Raw genomic sequence first — 19807 nt, 5'->3', positions numbered from 1 at the left:
AGGATCTCAGTGGTCGAGGTGGAGCATAAGAGATCTCAGTTGCAATATGTCTATTAAAACAGAAAACAACAAAGACTTTGAATTAGTATGCTGCAAAACAGTGTTTTAAGTTGTACATTATGCAGCCAACTGTTTGTCACCGGGAGTTATTTCATCAGAGTGCGATCATATATAAGCAGTCATTAATAGAGTTGGCAGATTTTTGCCCTCAGGTGATGCCGACCTCTTTAAAAGATTAGTAGTGCTAAGTATACTGCCACTGGGACTCCAGCCATATTCATTCTCAGTGTATTTTATTACACATATGCTGTATATATCCTGCTTTTCCTGCAAGGAACTCAATGATGGCATACATATTTCTCCCCCCTCATTTTATCCTCACAACTACCCTGTGAGGTAGGCTAGGCAGAGAGATGGTAACTGTGTTGTCCAGATGCTGTTGATGGGTAACTTCACAATTCCTGCTCTCATTCAAAGAGTGGACTGTTCTCTGTAACGATGGCACACGACCAACCTATAAATAGGCCTTTGGCCTGATACAGCAGGGCTCATATTATGTTTTTAAGTCTGTGTCAGATCTAGCACTCACGTCTCTCCATTGCCCTAGTCTAATACTCTAACCACTATTATCTGCTGTAACAAGGAGGAAGGGTGGCAGATTCAGTAGCTGCACAGCAAAGCTACCATTTCTATGGGATGACCCTGTTTAGTGTGGCTGGTGACATGGGAGAGGGGTGCCCCCTTCCCTTGTAGCACATCATTCGGCTCTTTTGCATGAAACATTTGGGAGTATTTCCAATGTGTTTAAGCTTTGTCAGGCAACCATTTTAAATTGTACCTCTCTCTTAGTGCTTCCATCTGTTTAGGACATATTACCTTGGTATGGACTATTCTGCCGGGAAGTATACATAGTTTATACACAAAGTTTACCTTTAAGGAATTTTATTATATTACAGCACATGTGTTGACTCTACTATTGTTATTTAAAATAACCATGCCTTCTCTCCTCTGCCATTTATGGAGGCTTAGAAAAAAACAGAAAGAGCATACCAATAAACGATCATAAAACAAAACCAACGAAAGCATTGTTATTTCATGATTTCAGAGTAAGCACATATTTGATTCAGCTCAGAATTCAATATTCTGAAAACCTCAGCTTTCATTTATGAAAAATATCCAACTCATCTTCTTGCTTTAATCGTTTAGAAAATGTGTGGACACATGAAAAGATAAAACTAGGGAGGTATCAGAGAATGAAGATCAGGTGCCTTTGGCCCTCTAGTTACTAAACTACAACTCCCATCATTCCTAGCCATTGGCCATGCTGGCTGGGGCTGATGGGAAATGCAGTTCAACAACATCTGGAGGGCCAAAGGTTCCCCCCATCTGCTGAAGGTAACCAGCAGGATATCCAGAAATCAGAGAGCTTGGTCCCAGTGAATTGCTCATTACTAGGAATCAGCAAATCTGTCAGTTTTGGTTTCTTATTTTCTCAGTCTTCAGTTCACAAATTTCCACATCAGTTTGCAATTTTTAAAAACAAGTCCTCATAGATTCATTAGCATTTTAGTACAAATTTCTCATAATATACACATTTGTATGCAGTTTTGCCTAATATACACATTTGTGCAAAGCATAATGCATGTTTGTGTTATTTTCACTAATATATGTGTTTTTACGCACACTTTACCTCAGTACGTGCATTTGTGTTCACACTAGTTGGCTGGAACAGCACTGCAAAATTTAGAGAAGTGAAAGGATGGCTTTGTATCAGTTCACATATTGTTTCAGAAAGTATGGATTAGTAGGTTTGCCTTGAAATGCAAGCTGAATTGAATTCCTCCCCCACCCCAACTCAGGACTTCAAACATATAGCAGAATCCCATAATTCCTCTTTTGGCACAGGCACATCTTTGTGTATATGATGAGAGAAGAGAATGGAGGCTGGTGCTGAATCAACCCTGGCCCTGCTCATGGATAGTTCCTCTTCCTGGGGCTCTTCTGCCTGTGAGGCTATTAGCCAACTTGAAAGAAGGGGGTGGGGTGGGGGTAGAAAGAGAAAGTAGCCAGGCATAGCTACTGGTATTGAGAGTGCTCCACCCTGGTCTCAAGTGAGGTATACACTGATACCTCAAGTCCAGGTAGTGACCAACACAATGTTGAGATTTACTAAGAGCTGTGCTTATTTTGTATATGAGTAATGTAATTATCACTTTCTATGATTGTCAGAGTTTACAGATTTGGAATAAATTTTACTTTTTAATTAGCATAAGCACAGCCCTGCTTATGTTCATAGTGAAAAATGCATTTCCCTGGTTGGCAACTTGCTTTCTTTTTTAATATCAGGACAAATAAAGTGAATAAAGACCAAGGGAGAAGCAACACTGGCTCTGTCCCTAACTTGGCTCTCACTCAAAAGGCAGGAGGCAGGCCATGGATTCTTTAACTCCCTCCTTCCTCAGTCACTGCAGTGAGAAAAACAACTGAGGCTTTGGCAGAGCTCTCACCTTATTTCTCTCAGATGCTCACTCAAATATGGGCAAAATGGCGGTAACTTCCTCAGCTGCGCATCCCCATCTGTGACTTAAATAGAAGTCCCAGGGTGTGATCAGATGGCACATGATGCTACAATGTTGCTGAAGCTAAGCCAAATCTGTTTCTGGATGAGACTGACTGAGAACCTATGAACAATGCCTTAAACTCCCATTGATGAATTGTGGGATATCAATAAAATTAGGTGAGCAGCCCAGACTGCCAAAGAGAAGTCTGTTGCTATTCAACCTTGAGAAGAGGTGATGGAGCCCTATCTCTTCATCTTGGTTTACATGAAGAACAGCAGCTGATGGATAAGCCTGTAGTGGGGACTCTGTTGAGGTCCTATTGCCTATTCCTAGCTCACTAGCATCCTTTTAAAACTAGACCAGCCTTTCCCAACTAGTGGGCCACCAGATGTTGGACCACAATTCCCATCTTTCCTGAACATTGGCAATGCTGGCTGAGGCTGATGGGAGTTGTGGTCCAACAACATCTGGTGGCCCACTAGTTGGGAAAGGCTGAACTAGACCAAACAGCCACCTAATTTTAAACCAAAACAAAACAGTCATCAGTCATCATTCACAAGCTGCTGATTATACTTTCAGATTTTCAATTCCAAATCATCTTCTAAAATTGTGTTACTATTTGTCTAGAGTTGAACTACTCCCTTTAAAATATGCAAACAAGCAAGAAAGTTTTAATTTAATTTTATTAAAAAACAGAAATCACAAGTATTATGTCTCAATTACCAAATCCTTGGAGGCTCTCACAATCTAAAGAGCCACAACACTAAATCGGGGACAGGGAACCTGACGATGTTGCTAGACTATGACTGCCACCATCCCTGACTGCCAGCCATACTAGCTGTGGCTGATGGGAGCTGGAGCCCAACAACATCTGGAGAGACACAGGTTCCCCATTCCTGCTCTAGTTAAAGTTTAACACATCCGCTTGTTATCCAATACCAAGCTATCAGTATATTTTAAGTTGTTTTATCGCATAATATACATGAAATGCTATTGGGATGAACTAAGACAATGCTTTCCATTAGAGATTAATGGCCTCATTGTATACATCTCTAGTCAGAAGCCCCATTGAGATTAATAGTTTACTTCCAAGTACATACAGTATGGGAGTGCAGCCAATTCTATATATGCTTCAGTGGGAAGTAAGCTGTATTGAACTCTGTAACACCTTACTCCAAGGAAAATATGCGAACATTTGGGGTATTAGGCACACATTCAGACTCTGTTGCTCAGGAATGACATGGAAATATCTTTAGAAATCAGCAGCATTCAAATATTAAGTTTAAAATTGCCCATGGTTTACAAAACGATTATTAAAAAAGTATAACCACTTTGCAAACTGTATTTAGTATCACCTAATTTATACACAGTTTTTGCTTAAGAACACTGCATTTTGATTGGATTAACGAAGACACACATTTGTCGCAGAACAGATGTCTAAATCAGTTTATAATGTGATGAAAAATTCATCTTGTGTACTATAAAAGGGATGCCATTTAAGGACCTATGCACCACACATGTGGCTAACTATCATCTAGTTTAAAAAGGAAAGTGCCACCCAATAACGTTTTGCTCTAGAAGGCCATGCATACGGAAATCACATTCTATGCGATACTTCAATTGTACATTGGCACAATGCTTAGTTAGAAAGTATCTAAAGCTGCTTTCACACATGGGGCTGATTGCGTTAGTTCAACAGATTAAAAAGGTAGCGCTTCTGTCCCAATTTCTAAAATTCCTTTCGCAATGCAGTACCTGTTGTATTAAGGAACTGCAGTTTTTTCAGCCGATATACCGGCATTTCGTGCAACTGTCTTTCACACCACTTGTTTTCATTCCTCACCCATTATACACATGTGCACTGTTCCCCTCTATGTAGGAGGTCTAAGATCTCATCCCATCACCATGCAAGCCCTCTCCCTTTAGGATCTGACTTTTAAAATTATTTTAGTGGTATCGACACAGGGGTGTGTTTGGGAAATGGTGCTGCTATCTGCGCTGATGCCAGAAAGTGGTACAATTTTTGTCAGGCAAAACAAACCTGTGTGACTAAAGGGTGGGAATGCACTGCATGCTGGGATGCCTGTCACGTGAGCGGCTACAGCTAGCAAAAAACTCCGTGATTTTCTGGGTTCCTAGCGTTGCTAATGGATTATTTCTGGTATCATTTATCGTGGAAATTTATGCTGAGCTTGCAGTACATTCCACTAGAATTCCAGAGCTAGCTTGTATGTAGTGTGAAATATCAAATATAATGAGCAAATTACCAGGTAAAACTTCATCAGAATAACGGAATAAAGTGCAGTGTGAAAGCAGCCTAAGAAACAAAAAATAATGCTCAGGATTTAACATTTGATGATGTAGCTGGTTACATTTTTTGTTGTCAACTAGTACCAAAATTCAACACAATTTTGAAACTGAAAGCATGTAGGCAGGAATTATTAAATCCTATCTAATGAAAATAATATTTTTTTATGCTCCAGTGGCCATTAACAAGGCCTTTCTGCACATTAAATGGAATACAGAGTGCTCAGTTCACATTGTTCTATCAATTACTTTCTACTATCTTAATGGCACTTCAAGGTGTACTACTTAAGGCATCTGCAATTGGTCAAATAAACCTTATTACTGGAAGCTATTTATTGAAAGATATAGCTAAGTAGTCACAATTTATTGGAAATATGAAACAAGAGGTGGAAGGGCACTTGTGAATAATAAAGAGATAAATCCCACAATCAAGAGGCACAATCTATCACAGAGTTTAAAATGGCAATTGCATTAGCTAAATTAATTTTGGTATTCTTGTATAAAACAATTCTGGCTCAGAGACAGTGATTGGGTGAGTTATATACAATATATTTATGCATATGCATAGCTTTACTGCAAAAAAAATCTACATTTTCCCCAATATAATGTTTTGCATTCAAAAGGACCCATGTGTAACATGTACTAGATAGGACTTTTCTTAGATCTCTTATCTGAGAGAGAATAAATATTAAGGCAATATGCATTTAGCACCTCCACCTTCTATGTATGTATTCTAGAGGAAGGCAAAGGTACAGTATCAGATTTGCTTCAAAACCTAAACAGAAATTAAAATTTTCATTATTTCTTGGAAGGCAAATGTATGTATGTATAAAAGCCTATTCCTCATATTCTAATGTTGCCCAAAAGCAAAAGCCAGAATGAGGTTATACAGGTTCTCAATAGCTGGGGTCAGTAGGACCAAGGAAATTTAGCCCTATGCCAAGGACAGGCCTGGAGGCTATGCTTAACTTCTATTCGTATAGGTGAGTGGTTGCCATATATTCTTATTGGGGGGAGAAAGTGCTGCACTTCAGTACACTAATGTGCTAAGGGAAAACATTCACTCCATTCTCAACAACTGAGAGGCCCAACAGGGGTCTTGCAGATGGTGCTAAGTGCATCTATGTGCAGAGAAGCACTGCATCTTTCAGGGGTCCATGCGATACATAGGGGCCTCCCTCAATATACAGCCTGTCCAATGGCATTTAGCTAGCCAAATTAAATAATTTCCCTTCTAAGGTTCTTGCCATATTGCTAAATATGAGACTTCAGACAAAAGCAATAGTTTCCAACAAATATGTTTGTTTTAAAGCCAGGATTCAGCCAGGATGCAACTTTGAGCTTCAAAGGGTAAACCACAGGCCCAAGTATTTTGATTTCTTAAAACATCCTTCTCCCTTTTAAAAGTCATTTCAACAGAACTATTTTAATTCTACTTTGCAACTCCATTTTTTGCTGCAAGAAATGTGTCGTGTTTTTCAGGGAAATATGCAGATTCTCTGTCCAGTTTTCTGGTCTTCTCTTCATCTTAAGTGCTGCTACTGTTTCTGCAAAAGTGTGCGTTGAACTAAAAGGGAAAAAATGAAACAGATTAAAAATGAAATGTATTAATGGATTCTCTCCTGGTATAAACAAAAAGAGGGGCTAAGTATACAGGTTGTTGTTAAAACTCCTTACAGCCCAAGCTTAAGCATGTTTACTCAAAAGCCCCACTTTCAATGGAACTTACTTTCTAGCAGGCCAAAATCCCTTCACTGAGATCCCTTTGCTCATTTTTTCTCCCCTAACTGTCAGAAAGATAGATGTGGACTGTCTGAAGTTGATGTTATATAAATTGTATTTAGAGAATGTTAATGTGCAGGAACTTGCTTCAGCTCTTGCAGCTCAATTCAGTATTTTAGTAACTACATTTTTATCCCATCCTTCTTCCTAAGTCAGGGATGGTAGAATCTGTGGCCTCCATATGTTATTGAACTCTCATCAACTGCAAAAGGCATGGCCAATAGTCAGGGATGAGAACTGTAGTCCAGTAATATCCGGAGAGCCATCCCTGCTCAAAGGAGTTCAGGGAGACATACATGGCACTCCCTGCCTGATATTTTCATAACAACCCTATGAGTTACATTAGACAGAGAGATAGTGACTAGCCCATTCTCCTAGTAAACTTTATGGCTCAGGTGAGATTTGAACCCAAGTTTCCTAGATTAACTGCATCATTATAGTTCAGTACTTGCACAAATGGTCTTATGCTCACATGGAGAACCACATTAAAAGGCTGCCCCGTTCTCTTCATATTGAAATGGGCCATCCCCTTCACATGCTTCTGTGTATTGTAGCCCCTAGAGAAATTTAGATGAGAGCACAGTCCTGCTCAAAAATTTTAATGTTTGAGTATGTCCAGAATAGTTTTTGCATTCTAAGCCCAACTGTATCATTTTTTGAAGCATTTCACTGAATCAACCACTAAGGAAAAAGGGGTGTTTTCAAACCATTACCTAGAGCATTTTGTCACCACTGCAGTTTAAAGCTTAAAGACTTTCTGCAGGTAGGCAATACATCAGCTCTCAGTCATCCTAAGCCTGCAAGCCCTCTCAGTGGTTTTAACAGCCCTGCACTTTGGAGACAGAGAAAAGAACAACCCTCTCATCGTAATTAATACAAACAAAAGAAAAAATTGCTGTCTTGTGGTCTCTTTTATAGGAAGCTGCTTTGTTCCATACAACACCATCAGCAAAGTTAATCTTTCCTGCTTCCAGCTTCCTTTCATGCAACTTCAGTTCTGTCCAAATTCTATTCACATTTCTCTAAAGCCAAGTCCTTCTAAACTTTGCTTTATTATACAGCCACGAGAGTGACTGTATACTATAGCCAACATGGATTTTTCGCATTCCACAATGTTAAATTGAAAATACCCCCCATGCCATCCTGATGCTTCCATAAACTCATTTCAAAACAAAACCTTACAAAACTTAGAGTCCTGAACTCAGAAGCACTTTCTTAACAACCCTCTAAATTTTCATGGTGATACAAAAGAGTCAGAGAGAATCAAAAATTCAAAGTATAAAAAGAAAGGGGGGAAAACAGACCCCTATTAGACCTTTTTCTGTCAGTGTTCTCATAATTTGTTGAAATTAATTAAAAATCAGCCATGTTCACAGAGTACCTGTAATCCTATTACTGACTTTGCCTCATACTTTGACCTTCATCTTCTACAGTTTAAAAGTTAAAAACGTGTCTGGCCGGTTTTTAATTCATTTAAGAAATTTAGCACTGGAGTCAATAAGCCCAGGCATGCTCAGTAAGAACCAACTATCAAGTGTTCTAAAAGCCAGACTTGCAGCTGCTTGGCTTAGCTAATTAGGGGGCAGCACCCACACCAGACCTTGATTTCACTTTAGACAGTCATGGCTTTCCGCAAAGAATCCTGGGAAGTATAGTTTGTGAAGAGTGCTGAGAGGAGAATCCTATTCCCGACAGAGCTCTAGTGGCCAGAGTGGTTTAAGAGTCAGCTGCTCTGATTGAAGCTCTGTGAGGGGAACAGGGTGTCTCCTAGCAACTCTCAGAACCCTTTACTAACTACACTACCGAGGATTCTTTTGGAGAAGCCATGATTGTCTAAAGTGGAATCTTTATTCTGGTGTGGATGTGGCCAGGGACAGCTTTGGTTTAAATTTGTGTGGGAGACTACATGTTCCTGCTGCAGAATAGGGGAAGGTGGGGAAAATGCTGAAAAACAATGATACTGTTCACGTTTTCCTTTTGGAAAGGAAAGGAGCTTCCCCTCTGCCCAGTGCCCACCCACCCAATTTCCTCCCTTTCCCCAGGTCAGTTGCACCTATCCTAAGCAGGATTTCACAGGAATGTATCCCACTGAACTCAAAAAACATGCAAAAGATCAAACCTGCCCTTTCCTTCACCTCCCTCCTATCCCCTCCCTCTTGCCCCTTCCCTTGCCCCTCCCTCTCCCTCACCCATCTGCTTCCAATCCCATCCTTCTGCCTCTTCCTCCTTCCCCATGGTCAGTTTTACCTATCTTAAGTATGATTGCATGGAAGTAAATACCACTGAACTCTATAAGAATGCAAATGATCAAACATGCCCTTCCTTTGCCCCCCTCCAATACGCTCCTTCCCTTTCCCCCCTTCCTTCTTCCCCTCACCTCTTCCTCCCCCATGGTCAGTTTTACCTATCTTAAGCATGATTGCACGGGACTAAATCACATTGAACCCAATAAGCAAGCAAATGTTCAGACCTGCCATCCCCTCCATCCCATCCCCTCCCTTTTGCCCCTTCCCCTCCTCATCCAATCTCCTCCTTCTCCCTCCCCCTCCCCTCTTCCCTCCCTTCCTCCTCTTCTCTCGTCCTCCCCCTCACAGTTAGTTTTACCTATCCTAACCATGACTGCACGGGAGTAAATCCCACTGAATTCAATAAGCATGCAAATTATCAGACCTGCCTTTCCCCTCCTTCCCCTCTCCTCTCCTCTCCCTCCCTCCTCCCCTGTCCACTCCAGCCCTCCCTCCCTCTTCTCCTCCTCCCCCCATGGTCAGTTTTACCTATCCTGAGCATGATTGCACAGGAGTAAATCCCACTGAACTCAAACATGCATATTATCAAACCTCCCCTCCTTCTCCCCTCCTGTCCTGCCGGCTCCCATCCCCCTCTTCCCCTGTGCATTATCAAATTCTTCCAAGCTATGCAGGAAGTGGATTGGACTGTGAAAGACCAACCCAAATTGTGTTTGCATTTCGACAAATTTGTAGGGCAGTACAATATCTCAGAGAAGAGGTCAGGTCTCCTGCTCCCCTGGTGCATTCACTGTGGCTGCCCAATTTCCCTGGTTTTTAAAGTTTGATAGAAAGATCTGTGGGCTATAGGTACATTCTTAAACCGCAAGGTTTTTATGCCTATTGCTGAATTGGTCTAATCCATGGTCCAACAATAAGAAGCTGCTGTCAGGCGTCCAACAATCCACTACAATGACCACCAGTTAATTACAACTGATATCATTTTTCACAATTGAGGCTACAATTCTAAACACTCTTACTAGGGAGTAAGTGCCATTAGACATCGTGGAGCTTACTTCTGAGTAGACATGCACAGAATTGTGCTGCACACCATTTGTTGTTTCAGTCATGCAGTTCAGGTTAAACACATCCCCTTGATCATAATAATTCATTTTCCATTATTTTCTTGCTGAAATTGTTCCTTACATGTTTACTTTAGAATTTTCCTTTATTACAGATAAATAACTGGAGGCATTCAAAAGGCAGCTGGATAGCCATCTGTCGGGAATGCTTTTGATTTGGATTCCTTCATTGAGCAGGGGGTTGGACTTGATGGCCTTATAGGCCCCTTCCAACTCTACTGTTCTGTGATTCTATGATCTAAAATTACTTGGGTTTCATAATTTTGATTAAGCACCAAAATGTACGTGAAAATTCAATGTTGCTCCAACACCTAAACTAGAAGCATGCAACAGACAAAATATTAAGATATAGATTTTTTAAAATCTAAGGAAATATATAAACATACAGAACATTTATGCATGTTTAGATAATTTGACACAAAGGAGACCTTTTGATATCAAAAGACTTATGAAAAAGGGTAGGACTCCCCACTACTTTAGGAATTTTCATTTATTTGGGTGCTTATAGCGTTTACTGGGATTTTTTCATCACGGTGATTTTCAACTAGAATTGTTTATAGCTGAAAACTAATGTTATTGCTTTTATGCTGCAAGTCACTTCATGTGCACTGCACAGAATGAGAAAGGTATTTTATAAACAAGCCTACTTCCAACCCCCATGAAGGGCTTCTGATGCAGTAAAATCTCATTTCCTGTAGAAACGTGTGTGTGTGTGTCTGCATGCCTACATTCTGACACACGCACATATGCAAAGCCCAACATGAGCAGGACCCTGTGTAAAGTGTCAGGAGATAAAGATATTCTGTGTGGTTACAAGAAGGCCAGGACTTACTTGCCTCCATCCCAAAAAAGTGAGATTTTATTTATTTATATCCTGCATTTCATTAAAACTGATCAACTGTCACAACTGAAATGTCTCTCCAACGAGGACAGTCTTCAGCTGGCACTGAAATATAAAGTCAGACCCAGCCAAACTACAAGAGGGGTGACCCCAGAGCACCACTGATGGTCAGTAGCACTAGTACATTACAGTCAACCAACTAGTCAATAAATACAAAATAAAATCACAGTCTGACAATTGTAATAGGCCTGAGAAATATAACATGTTTAAAAATTTTGTCACCTGCCATTGTGGTGTAGTGGTTAAGGTGTTGGACTACGACCTGGGAGATCAGGGTTTGAATCCCCATATAGCCACAAAGCTCAGTGGGTGACCTTGGGCCAGTCACTGCCTCTCAGCCTCATGAAAACCCTATTCATAGGGTCACCATAAGTCAGAATCGACTTGAAGGCAGTACATACATGCTCAAATATAAAGATACTGGCTCCCTCAAGAAAAGTACGTAAGAAAGTCTCTAAAGATTAGATTGGAAACAACATGAGAAGATGGGTCATGTGTTTTCTACCTCTGAAGATAAAACTTCAGTAAAAGAACAGATGGGTGACTGTTTCCACCTCAGTGCAATTATTGGGGCAACATTTATCTTTAAAAGGAACTCTTCAAATTGAGGACAGCACATTTAGGCATACCTGTAATGGATCTGAGGAACGATGGACTGAATTTCTTCCAGAGAGAGTTTAAGACCTGGAAATCCTATTGAAGTACCAAACAAAATGCGGTCCACAATTTTTGCACTGTATACCTGTATGGCCGCCAGCACAAAATATACCTCTTTTTGAGAATATTTTTGTTTTTCTTTGGCCTTTGTTAGTATCCCTGTACTTTCCATTTGCTAGACTCGTGAAACCAAATCTCAAGATACTTATAAGAATCAGCTTGTCCTAATCTGTGACAATCCATATCAGTTTAGAGAATAGTGAGCTAAATGGAGCAGTGATCTGACTCAGAATAAGCTTCTTATGTTCCTACATCGGGGGGAGGAAATAAATATAACTCACTGTGGCACTGTGAACTTTCCTGGTTATATAGAGAGCTTTGCCTAAGACCTCAAAGCATTTTACAAACATGATCTCCACAATCTTACAACAGTCCTGTAAAGAGGGCCAATAAACCACTGAGCTAATCAATAGGTTACCAGGGAAGACAGAATTAAGAGAAAACTGAAGGCACATTAGTAGTAGGTCTGGCCTTCTAAGTTGTCTTGATGGAAGACCATATAGAATTCCATATATAAAACCACTCTGAGCTCTTGAGATGTATGTTTGTGAAGAATCACATTTAAGTTCTGTTTTCATGAAGAGGATTCCTTACCAGGTGGCTCAGCATATGCTCCTTGTTGGCTTTCCATATTAACATTTTCTTGATCTGTAGGGACAAAAATAATTAAGATGCATCTGTGCTTCAGACAGAGTATTGCGTTTACACATGTTACTAACACCCAGGGTGGGGGTGGTTCAAACTGTAGGCCTCCAATTACATTGAGAAATACAATCCTAGTATGATATTTTACGTTATAAGGTGGCCATGTTATGGAGTCTCCCTCTCACACATGCCTTCTCATGTCAGTGTTAAGAAAAACATTAGGTGCAACATTTAAAAAGCAAAAACAAACAGTATGAAAAACCTTACCACTTGCTTTGAAGCAGAGCTTTTTCTTCTGGTAAGCTATAAAGCTCGACACAGCTCCAGCTATTGCCACAACAACTGAGCTAATGATGCCAGCTAACATTCCTTGAGAACCTGTGAAAAGTCAAAAAGCAGGTTTAGTCTGATCTGCCTCTCAAAAGTCGTACATCTTTTTAAAAAAGGCGGAGTGTTTTTAAAAACAAATTAACTACACAGGCCAATCCAAAGCATGTACATGTGGAAGAAATCACACTGTTTAATAGGGTTTGTTCCCAAGTAAGTATTTTCTTTAAAAGTTAGCCACTCACAGCTTCCAAAAAACGCAAATTTCAAAATGAATGTTATACAATCAAGTAATGATGAAAATTAAGAAATGCATTTATTATACAGTATCTTCCTCTAAATGAGAAAGGCCCTGAGTTCCCACTGGTCAGTTAGGCCTGAACAGTCACACTAGAACAAATACAATCTTTGCCATTAAAACTCCAAGCTGGATATTGGGAAGTGCTGGTTTCCAACATCAAAATGAATTGTGTTTCTAGCTGAAAATTCCAGGCAGCTGTAGGTAGAAATAGCGGTACAAAATAACACTTCATTGAGAACCAAATCCGCCATGACTTCACAAGCTACAACTCCTCCTCTGCTCCTCTTCAGCCCAGGAGGTAAGAGATTCCTCAGAAAGCAACACCGGCATGGCTGAGCTTCGGAGGAACAGGGTCTCAGTCAGGAAATTATTTAAAAAATGGCATTTCAGAAGGCAGTGAAAGGGACTATATTTGTTGGAGGAGGTGCTGTAGCAACTGTATTTGGCCTCTCACAAATTTCTCAGTATAGAAAAAAGCATATGGCGGAGGTCTCTGTAGCTGTGGCGTCCACTATCTCTCGGCACCGCTTCTTCTGCTGCAGTTGCAAGGGGGAGCTTAGCTCAAAATCGCTAATACTATCTGGTGTTTATCCACCTTGGCTTGACCAGAGGGCTTGAAGCCAGCAGCCAACACCACCATGGCTGCCTCCCCCAGCATGGTGGAGGGTGAGGAGGGGCACCCAGAGGAGTCCGGCATGACATTTGGAGTGAGGAACCGCCTGCTGCCCGCCACACCACATGCAAGGTTGCCAGTCCACCTGCCTGCCTACAGTCGCCATGTCATGGAGCCTGCTGCAGAAGGGTGGGGCACCAAGTGACAGAGTGAGGACGCTGGGGGGTGCTGCCATGTCGTGCATTCCGGGGAGCATTTGTGAGAGCCCTGGGTGCTCTGTTTCGTCTGGGACTCGACCGAGGCGTTGCCTTGCCCAGCATCTTGCCTTTCTGCAGTGTCCATCTGGCTGCTTTTTGGGGGAGCCTACGAGCAATAGCCTTCTCCCACTGTGGGTTCTCTCCAGCCACCAGTGCTTGGAGTTAGTCTGCCTTTGAACATGGAATCTTCATATAACAGCAGCCATCAGCAGAGACTCTAACATCAATGCTAGAGTGACAAAAAAGTGTGTTCTTAAGCTTTTGTACTGGAATGTTATGTTATTAATATTGAAATGTTATGTTATTAATTTGATATTTTTAATTGATTGATAGCTTGTTTTATGATGACTGTAAATGTGATAATGTTTAGGTAATCCATTGGAGTTATTGTTGGATTGTTATGTTTTGAAATGAATTGAAACTATTGTTATGTTTTTGAATTGATTGCTATTGATGTTGTCATTTGCATTTTTGTGTTATTGTAAGCCACTTTTAGCATATTTATATGGAAAAGTGGCATATAAATTCAAGTAATAAATAAATAATAATAAATAAACAACACTGTTCAATCAACTTCCCAACCAACATATACACATAAAGTGATGGCTCAGTAGTTGTCATCACTGACAGGGATTCTGGCTCATGAGAGGTTTCAAGGAAATGGATAGGAAGAGAAACAGAAAGATCAACTTCCTCCCAGAAAAAAAATGGTGAAAGATGGAGGGTCATCAGTTTTCTGCTTCCTTAAAAAAACCCTCAGACAATGAGAGAGGGGAAATCATATAGTGAAAACAAGCTCCTAACAACTGTAAGGAGTGATAGCATGGATAAAAACTGATTTATTTAAAATATGTTTTTTTAAAAAATGTAAGACGAGATGTAGTGTGGCTTTTTAAAATTGTGAATACCTTCTCTTAAAGCAGGGGTGGGAAGCCTGTGAACCTCCAGTTGTTGTTGGACTCCAACTCCACTGGGGATTATGGGAGTTGTTCTCCCACAATATCTGGAGGGCCACAAGTTCCCCATCCCTGTCTTAAAGAATGATAGGTTAATACTACATTATCTCAATTCAAGCATATTAGCTCTGCAGTTAACCACTAAATGTAACCAATGTCTCTAATAATGTTAAAAGACACTTTTCTTGGTAGAAGAACCACCAATATAATTGTTTCCCAAATATGAATCCTATCTCTAAACACAGACATTTCATTTTCATCTGATGAAAAATTAGCTTCTCCAGTCTGCCCAACAACTATTTGATCTGCTTTCACCCACTGGTCAGTTATCAACATTTACTATGCAATCCTACACATCAGGTGTGGCTAACCTGCAGCCCACATGTAGCCACCAAACAATTACTTCCTGCTCCCATAGACACCCCCACACACTGTTTTTATTTGTCTGCTTCTATGGGTCCCCCGCTATGATCACAAAAGTTTTTTTGTGGCCCCCTTAAGGCCCCTCCAAGAATTTTCCATGTTTGCTTTTTCCCTGGCTTGCTCGTTAGGGAGCAACAAACCAGGATCTTAGGTTTGGATATCACAGGAACCCAAGCTTAATTGTGGCTTACTGGTTTATCTCACTCTCTCTTGTTGCAGGGAGAGCCCTGCAAGAACAACTGCTTGTTACCAATAAACCATGAGAAGCCAGCAACCCTGGATTATATGCGAATGTGGCCATTTTGGACTTCACTTTTGTCAAACGTTGTGCTCCCCCCTGAATGTGAGTACGTAAATCGAAGTTTGATGCCATTAATAATAGTTCTATCCCACAACACTCGCACCAGAACACATGCAGCAAAGATAAAGGCATAGACACAGATGCTGCCGTTCACTATATATTAGCACAAAGGTTAAGTTTTAGGGACTACTTTAGAATCAAACGTTATAAATGCTGTAACAGGAACACACAAGCTTACCTTCTGTATTTTCATTGGAACCTGAGTCTCTTCGTCCACCTATGAAAATAGTTCTGTTAGAATATGCTTTTCACACAGCATCTTTTCCCCCCTGTACAGTAAAGTGTGCTACCTTCTGAATCAAGTATTAGCAGGGTAAAAGTGGGACAGCAGGATGCTTGTATTAACAAATAAGCAGTACACGAAGAACCAGTGCTGTTACGGAGATGAACATTTACAACCAAGCCTGAGCCACTTCCTTCTTCTTGCTTAATTGTTCAATAGTGACCAAAGACATTCTGCATATGATAGTCCTTGAAAGATACAGCGTGGTGTCTCTTGGAAGTTAGCTGGTGCTCCTTGCCAAAAGTGCTCACCCAAACCTGCCCTATCACTTATCCCAAGTCAAGTGGAGTCTCAACTTTGGAATGATGCCCCCTTGTGTTATGTCTGTTCCCTTCATTGTTGGGATTTCATTTAAGTGCAGTTACATTCTTATGCTGAAGCACCAGCCCATAATTGTTTACTAACATGGATACCAGCATAGTATGGCAAAAATATGATGCTAAACAAATGTTTTATACGAGCCAGTGGCATTTATTATCCCATCTTTCTGCTTAGGAATACAGCAAGTTGCTGTTTATTATGCATCCAGTCTCTTATTTTAGAAGCAGTTTGATTTAACAAACTTATCTGGAATACTAAATACAAATATTTTCCAAATTACATCAAAATCAAGTGAGTAGAGTGTTAGCAAATGTTATATTTGTTCTATTTATTAATAAACTATTTTTACAAAGAGTATTGTGGTACATTAAAGACTGACACATTTATTATGGCATAAGCTTTTGTGGACCATTTCATCAGATATACAATGTGTTATCCTAAAGTGACACACATGGGTGCAGGGCGGGGATTTCAGAAGGAAATGATCTGCAGCAGTTCTTTGAGAATGTTGAAGGTCATAAAAAAACCCTTCCCTTCTCAATATTTGTGGGGTGGAGGTGAGAGAGAGAGATGTAATTAGTGCTGCACCAGCTATAAATAAAAGTGAGATGGCAGCAAAGAAAGGAAACATTCAGATTGTGGGTAGTTCTCCCTTTTAGCTGCAATCTTATTTCAGAGGTATTTCCGCACCAACTGTTTTTAGTCCTGATGTGTTAAAGGTACTGTGAATAGGAGGAACAGTCCACAATTCATTTTGATCCCTGTCCTTACCTACTGCTTCACACCAGCAAATTAATCTCTTGCTACCTGACCAAACATCATGGGCTATCCTCTCTCTCTAGCTCCAGGCTTGCCAGTCTTTTTTGTTTTTCTTTTACTAATGATTGGGTCATCAAAATTCATAGATACATCCAAAGCCTATGACTCTATCATTATTCATCATCACCGCCGCCACCTTCTTGTACCTGCTTGACCAGAGTCAGCTCATATTAAAACATAGCCCAGACATGCAAGCAACTACTCTCGTTTTATTTTGAGCAAAAATTATCCTTAGATTAAACTTCTTTTGATAAAAGGTATTGACTGTCCTTACAATTAAACTGTCTTGATTGCTTGTTTTTTTCCCTTTTAAGAACCTTGTGCTTGTTCAAACAGTTCACAATTCCTTGAGAAGGATTTTGCTTAATGTATGGGAAACATACGAACAGTGGTATCACCAAGAAATTAAGGGACTACAAGTTACAAGTCAAAACAAAAAAATTAACAAGGGCACATGTACTAAAACATACCTGTTCCAAAGATTTTTGCAATGTTAAATCAAATCAAACATTAACATAGCCCACATACGTGCAGAAGGGTTAGAAGCTGTCATGATCCCCACCAGGCGAGAGTGGGCAGGTGGGGACAAGACAGAGGAAGAGGACGCGACCTGAGACGAATCACTTGGGGAGGGGACTGGCAGTGGAACGGACTTAGAGGGTGCCCTGACCCAACTTGAACTCCACAGTCCCCGCAACTCCAGACCCCCGTGCGGGAGCTCAGTCAGGCCCATCAGACGCTTCCCAGCCAGAAGCACCTCCACTTCCCATGCCTAATCTGACAGTTAATAGTCCCCCTCGGAGGGGGAAGACAAAAGAATGACTGAGGCTCCACCTTCATCCGGCTCTCGAAGACACTCAAAGCGGGAAATTCAACAGACTCAGCTAAGGAGGAGCCTCCATTTGCACACATGCTCCCAACCTACTTAAGCAGACTCAGGGGGAAACCCAGTTGCTGAGTCAATGTCTGTAGTCGCGAAGTCATGCTTAGCTAGTGCTAGAGAGAAGCTGAGCTCCTAGGAAGAGTAGCTAGTTTCATGAGGTGCTCTGCATTACAACTGTCTATTAATTTAATGAGAGCCAGTGTGGTGTAGTGGTTAAGGTGTTGGACTACGACCTGGGAGACCAGGGTTTGAATCCCCACACAGCCATGAAGTTCACTGGGTGACCTTGGGCCTGACACTGCCTCTCAGCCTCAGAGGAAGGCAATGGTAAGCCCCCTCTGTATACCGCTTACCGTGAAAACCCTGTTCGTAGGGTCACCATAAGTCGGAATCGACTTGAAGGAGGTCCGTTTCCATTAGTTTTAATAAAGAGAAAACACCACTGTCAAGTCTGGGAAGGAAAGTTTTGACTCATCCATCACCTCCTCCAGCCAATGACCCCATGACGGAAGAAATGGAAGTGAGTGGCGGAGCAGAGAAGGGCTACAAGAGAGACTTTGAGACCTTGTTAATGGAACTACAGAGCCTCTGAACTGAAACCCAGTCCCTTCAGATCAAGAACCAAACCTTGTGCCTCCAAGTGACTCATTTGGGGGCTCAGATGAATACCATTTAGCAGGGGCAATGCCCCATCCAGCCTGTGCCAGTGCCCTCAGTCAAGACGCCAGTGGGGATCCCCATCCGCTGTGGTGGGAAGCTAGAGCAGTTTGCCATGTTCGTAGCCCAGTGCGAGCTCTACATGCAAGTGTGGCAGTAGAAATTCCCTAATGACTCATTGAAGGTGGCCTTTGTCATCAGCCTCCTACGGAGAGGCTGCCCCACGGGCCACCCCATTGTTGCTCCACAATGACCCTGTGCTAACCCAGTATACCAACTTCATTGAAGCCACGGCAGAGATCTTTTGAGACCCCCAGTGAAAAGACACTGTGTCCTGCCAACTGGGAAACCTGAGGCAGGGAAAAAACTCCATAGCAACTTACACAAACACTATTCGTATTCTGGCCCAGGAGACAGACTTTAACAAGTTCAGTTTAATGTACTTTTACCAAAATGGTCTCAGCAGAGAGATCCTGGATGAGTTGGCGCACACCCCACAGCTGAATACTTTCCCAGAGCTGGTCCAGCTGTGCCTGCTGATAGGCAGCAGAGTTGAAGGTCGTTGCCAGGAGTGCAAAGCTGAGGTGGCTCGAATCCTGCCTCCCATACCTCTCCTCCTGCACCTGCTTCTCTCCTAGCATGGGAACCTTGACGCCAATAGGGGTGGAGCCCATGCAGATAGGAGGTGTAGCCATGCCTGACAGAGGCGGAGAAAGAGAAGCGTCGGAAGGAAGGGCTGTCCCTATATTGCGGTAAGGCAGGGCACTTGGCTAAGACATATTCCTCCAAATTGGAACAGTCCCCAGTGCAGGAAAACATCAAATCCCAGCTCTCATAGAGGTCCACGAGCTGTGATCAACTGTGATTTAGTGACCTCAAGTTACACCTCTCCTGCCAAAGTCCACCTGCCAGTCCGCATAGGTCTGCCATTAGGTCAAGACATCCAGGTGTTTACCATGGGCAACTTGGGCACATCCAGCAATTTCTTGGACTTGGGCTTCGCCAAGAAGCACAGCATGCCCATCGTCAACCTCAAGAAGCAGCTTTCTGTAGAAACTATAGATGGGCGGTCCCTGACTTTGGGTACTGTCACTTGGGCCATGACAGAGTTACGAGTGGAGACTTTGGGTCATGTGGAAAGGTTATTGTTTTACCTAGCTGCCTTGCCCAATTCCCAGTGGTAATGATGATCCAGTCATTTCCTGGGGGCAGGCTACAGTGACCTTCCAGTTGGATTACTGCAAGCTGCACTGCCACCCTCCAGAAACGGTCGCTGCAGCAACTTTGGCAGTCACGCCCCTGCCCAAAGAAGCTACTCTGCCCACA

General features: G+C 41.7%; 1 protein-coding gene and 1 long non-coding RNA gene across 3 annotated transcripts in view; one reads left to right on the top strand and one right to left on the bottom strand.

Moving 5' to 3' along the window:
* LOC133384986 (uncharacterized) overlaps positions 1–15615 on the top strand; it is a 47046-nt gene extending 31431 nt beyond the window's left edge. Inside the window, exon 5 of one of the 2 annotated variants that reach the window (XR_009762744.1) lies at positions 15377–15615. This is a non-coding gene — a long non-coding RNA (uncharacterized LOC133384986). The remainder of the gene's footprint in view (positions 1–15376) is intronic. The other variant, XR_009762745.1, reaches the window with a different exon arrangement.
* Positions 3227–19807, bottom strand: part of CD99 (CD99 molecule (Xg blood group)) — a 50550-nt gene continuing 33969 nt past the window's right edge. Inside the window, exons 7-10 of the mRNA XM_061627035.1 lie at positions 15697–15735; positions 12548–12658; positions 12230–12283; positions 3227–6435 (exon numbers count right to left, since the gene is read on the bottom strand). Coding sequence (XP_061483019.1) covers positions 6407–6435; positions 12230–12283; positions 12548–12658; positions 15697–15735 — 233 coding nt within the window. The 3' untranslated portion in view covers positions 3227–6406. The remainder of the gene's footprint in view (positions 6436–12229; positions 12284–12547; positions 12659–15696; positions 15736–19807) is intronic.

The sequence above is a fragment of the Rhineura floridana genome, chromosome 5 (genome assembly GCF_030035675.1).
Source record: "Rhineura floridana isolate rRhiFlo1 chromosome 5, rRhiFlo1.hap2, whole genome shotgun sequence".
Lineage (NCBI taxonomy): Eukaryota > Metazoa > Chordata > Lepidosauria > Squamata > Rhineuridae > Rhineura > Rhineura floridana.
This window is presented reverse-complemented; position numbering and strand designations above follow the sequence as displayed.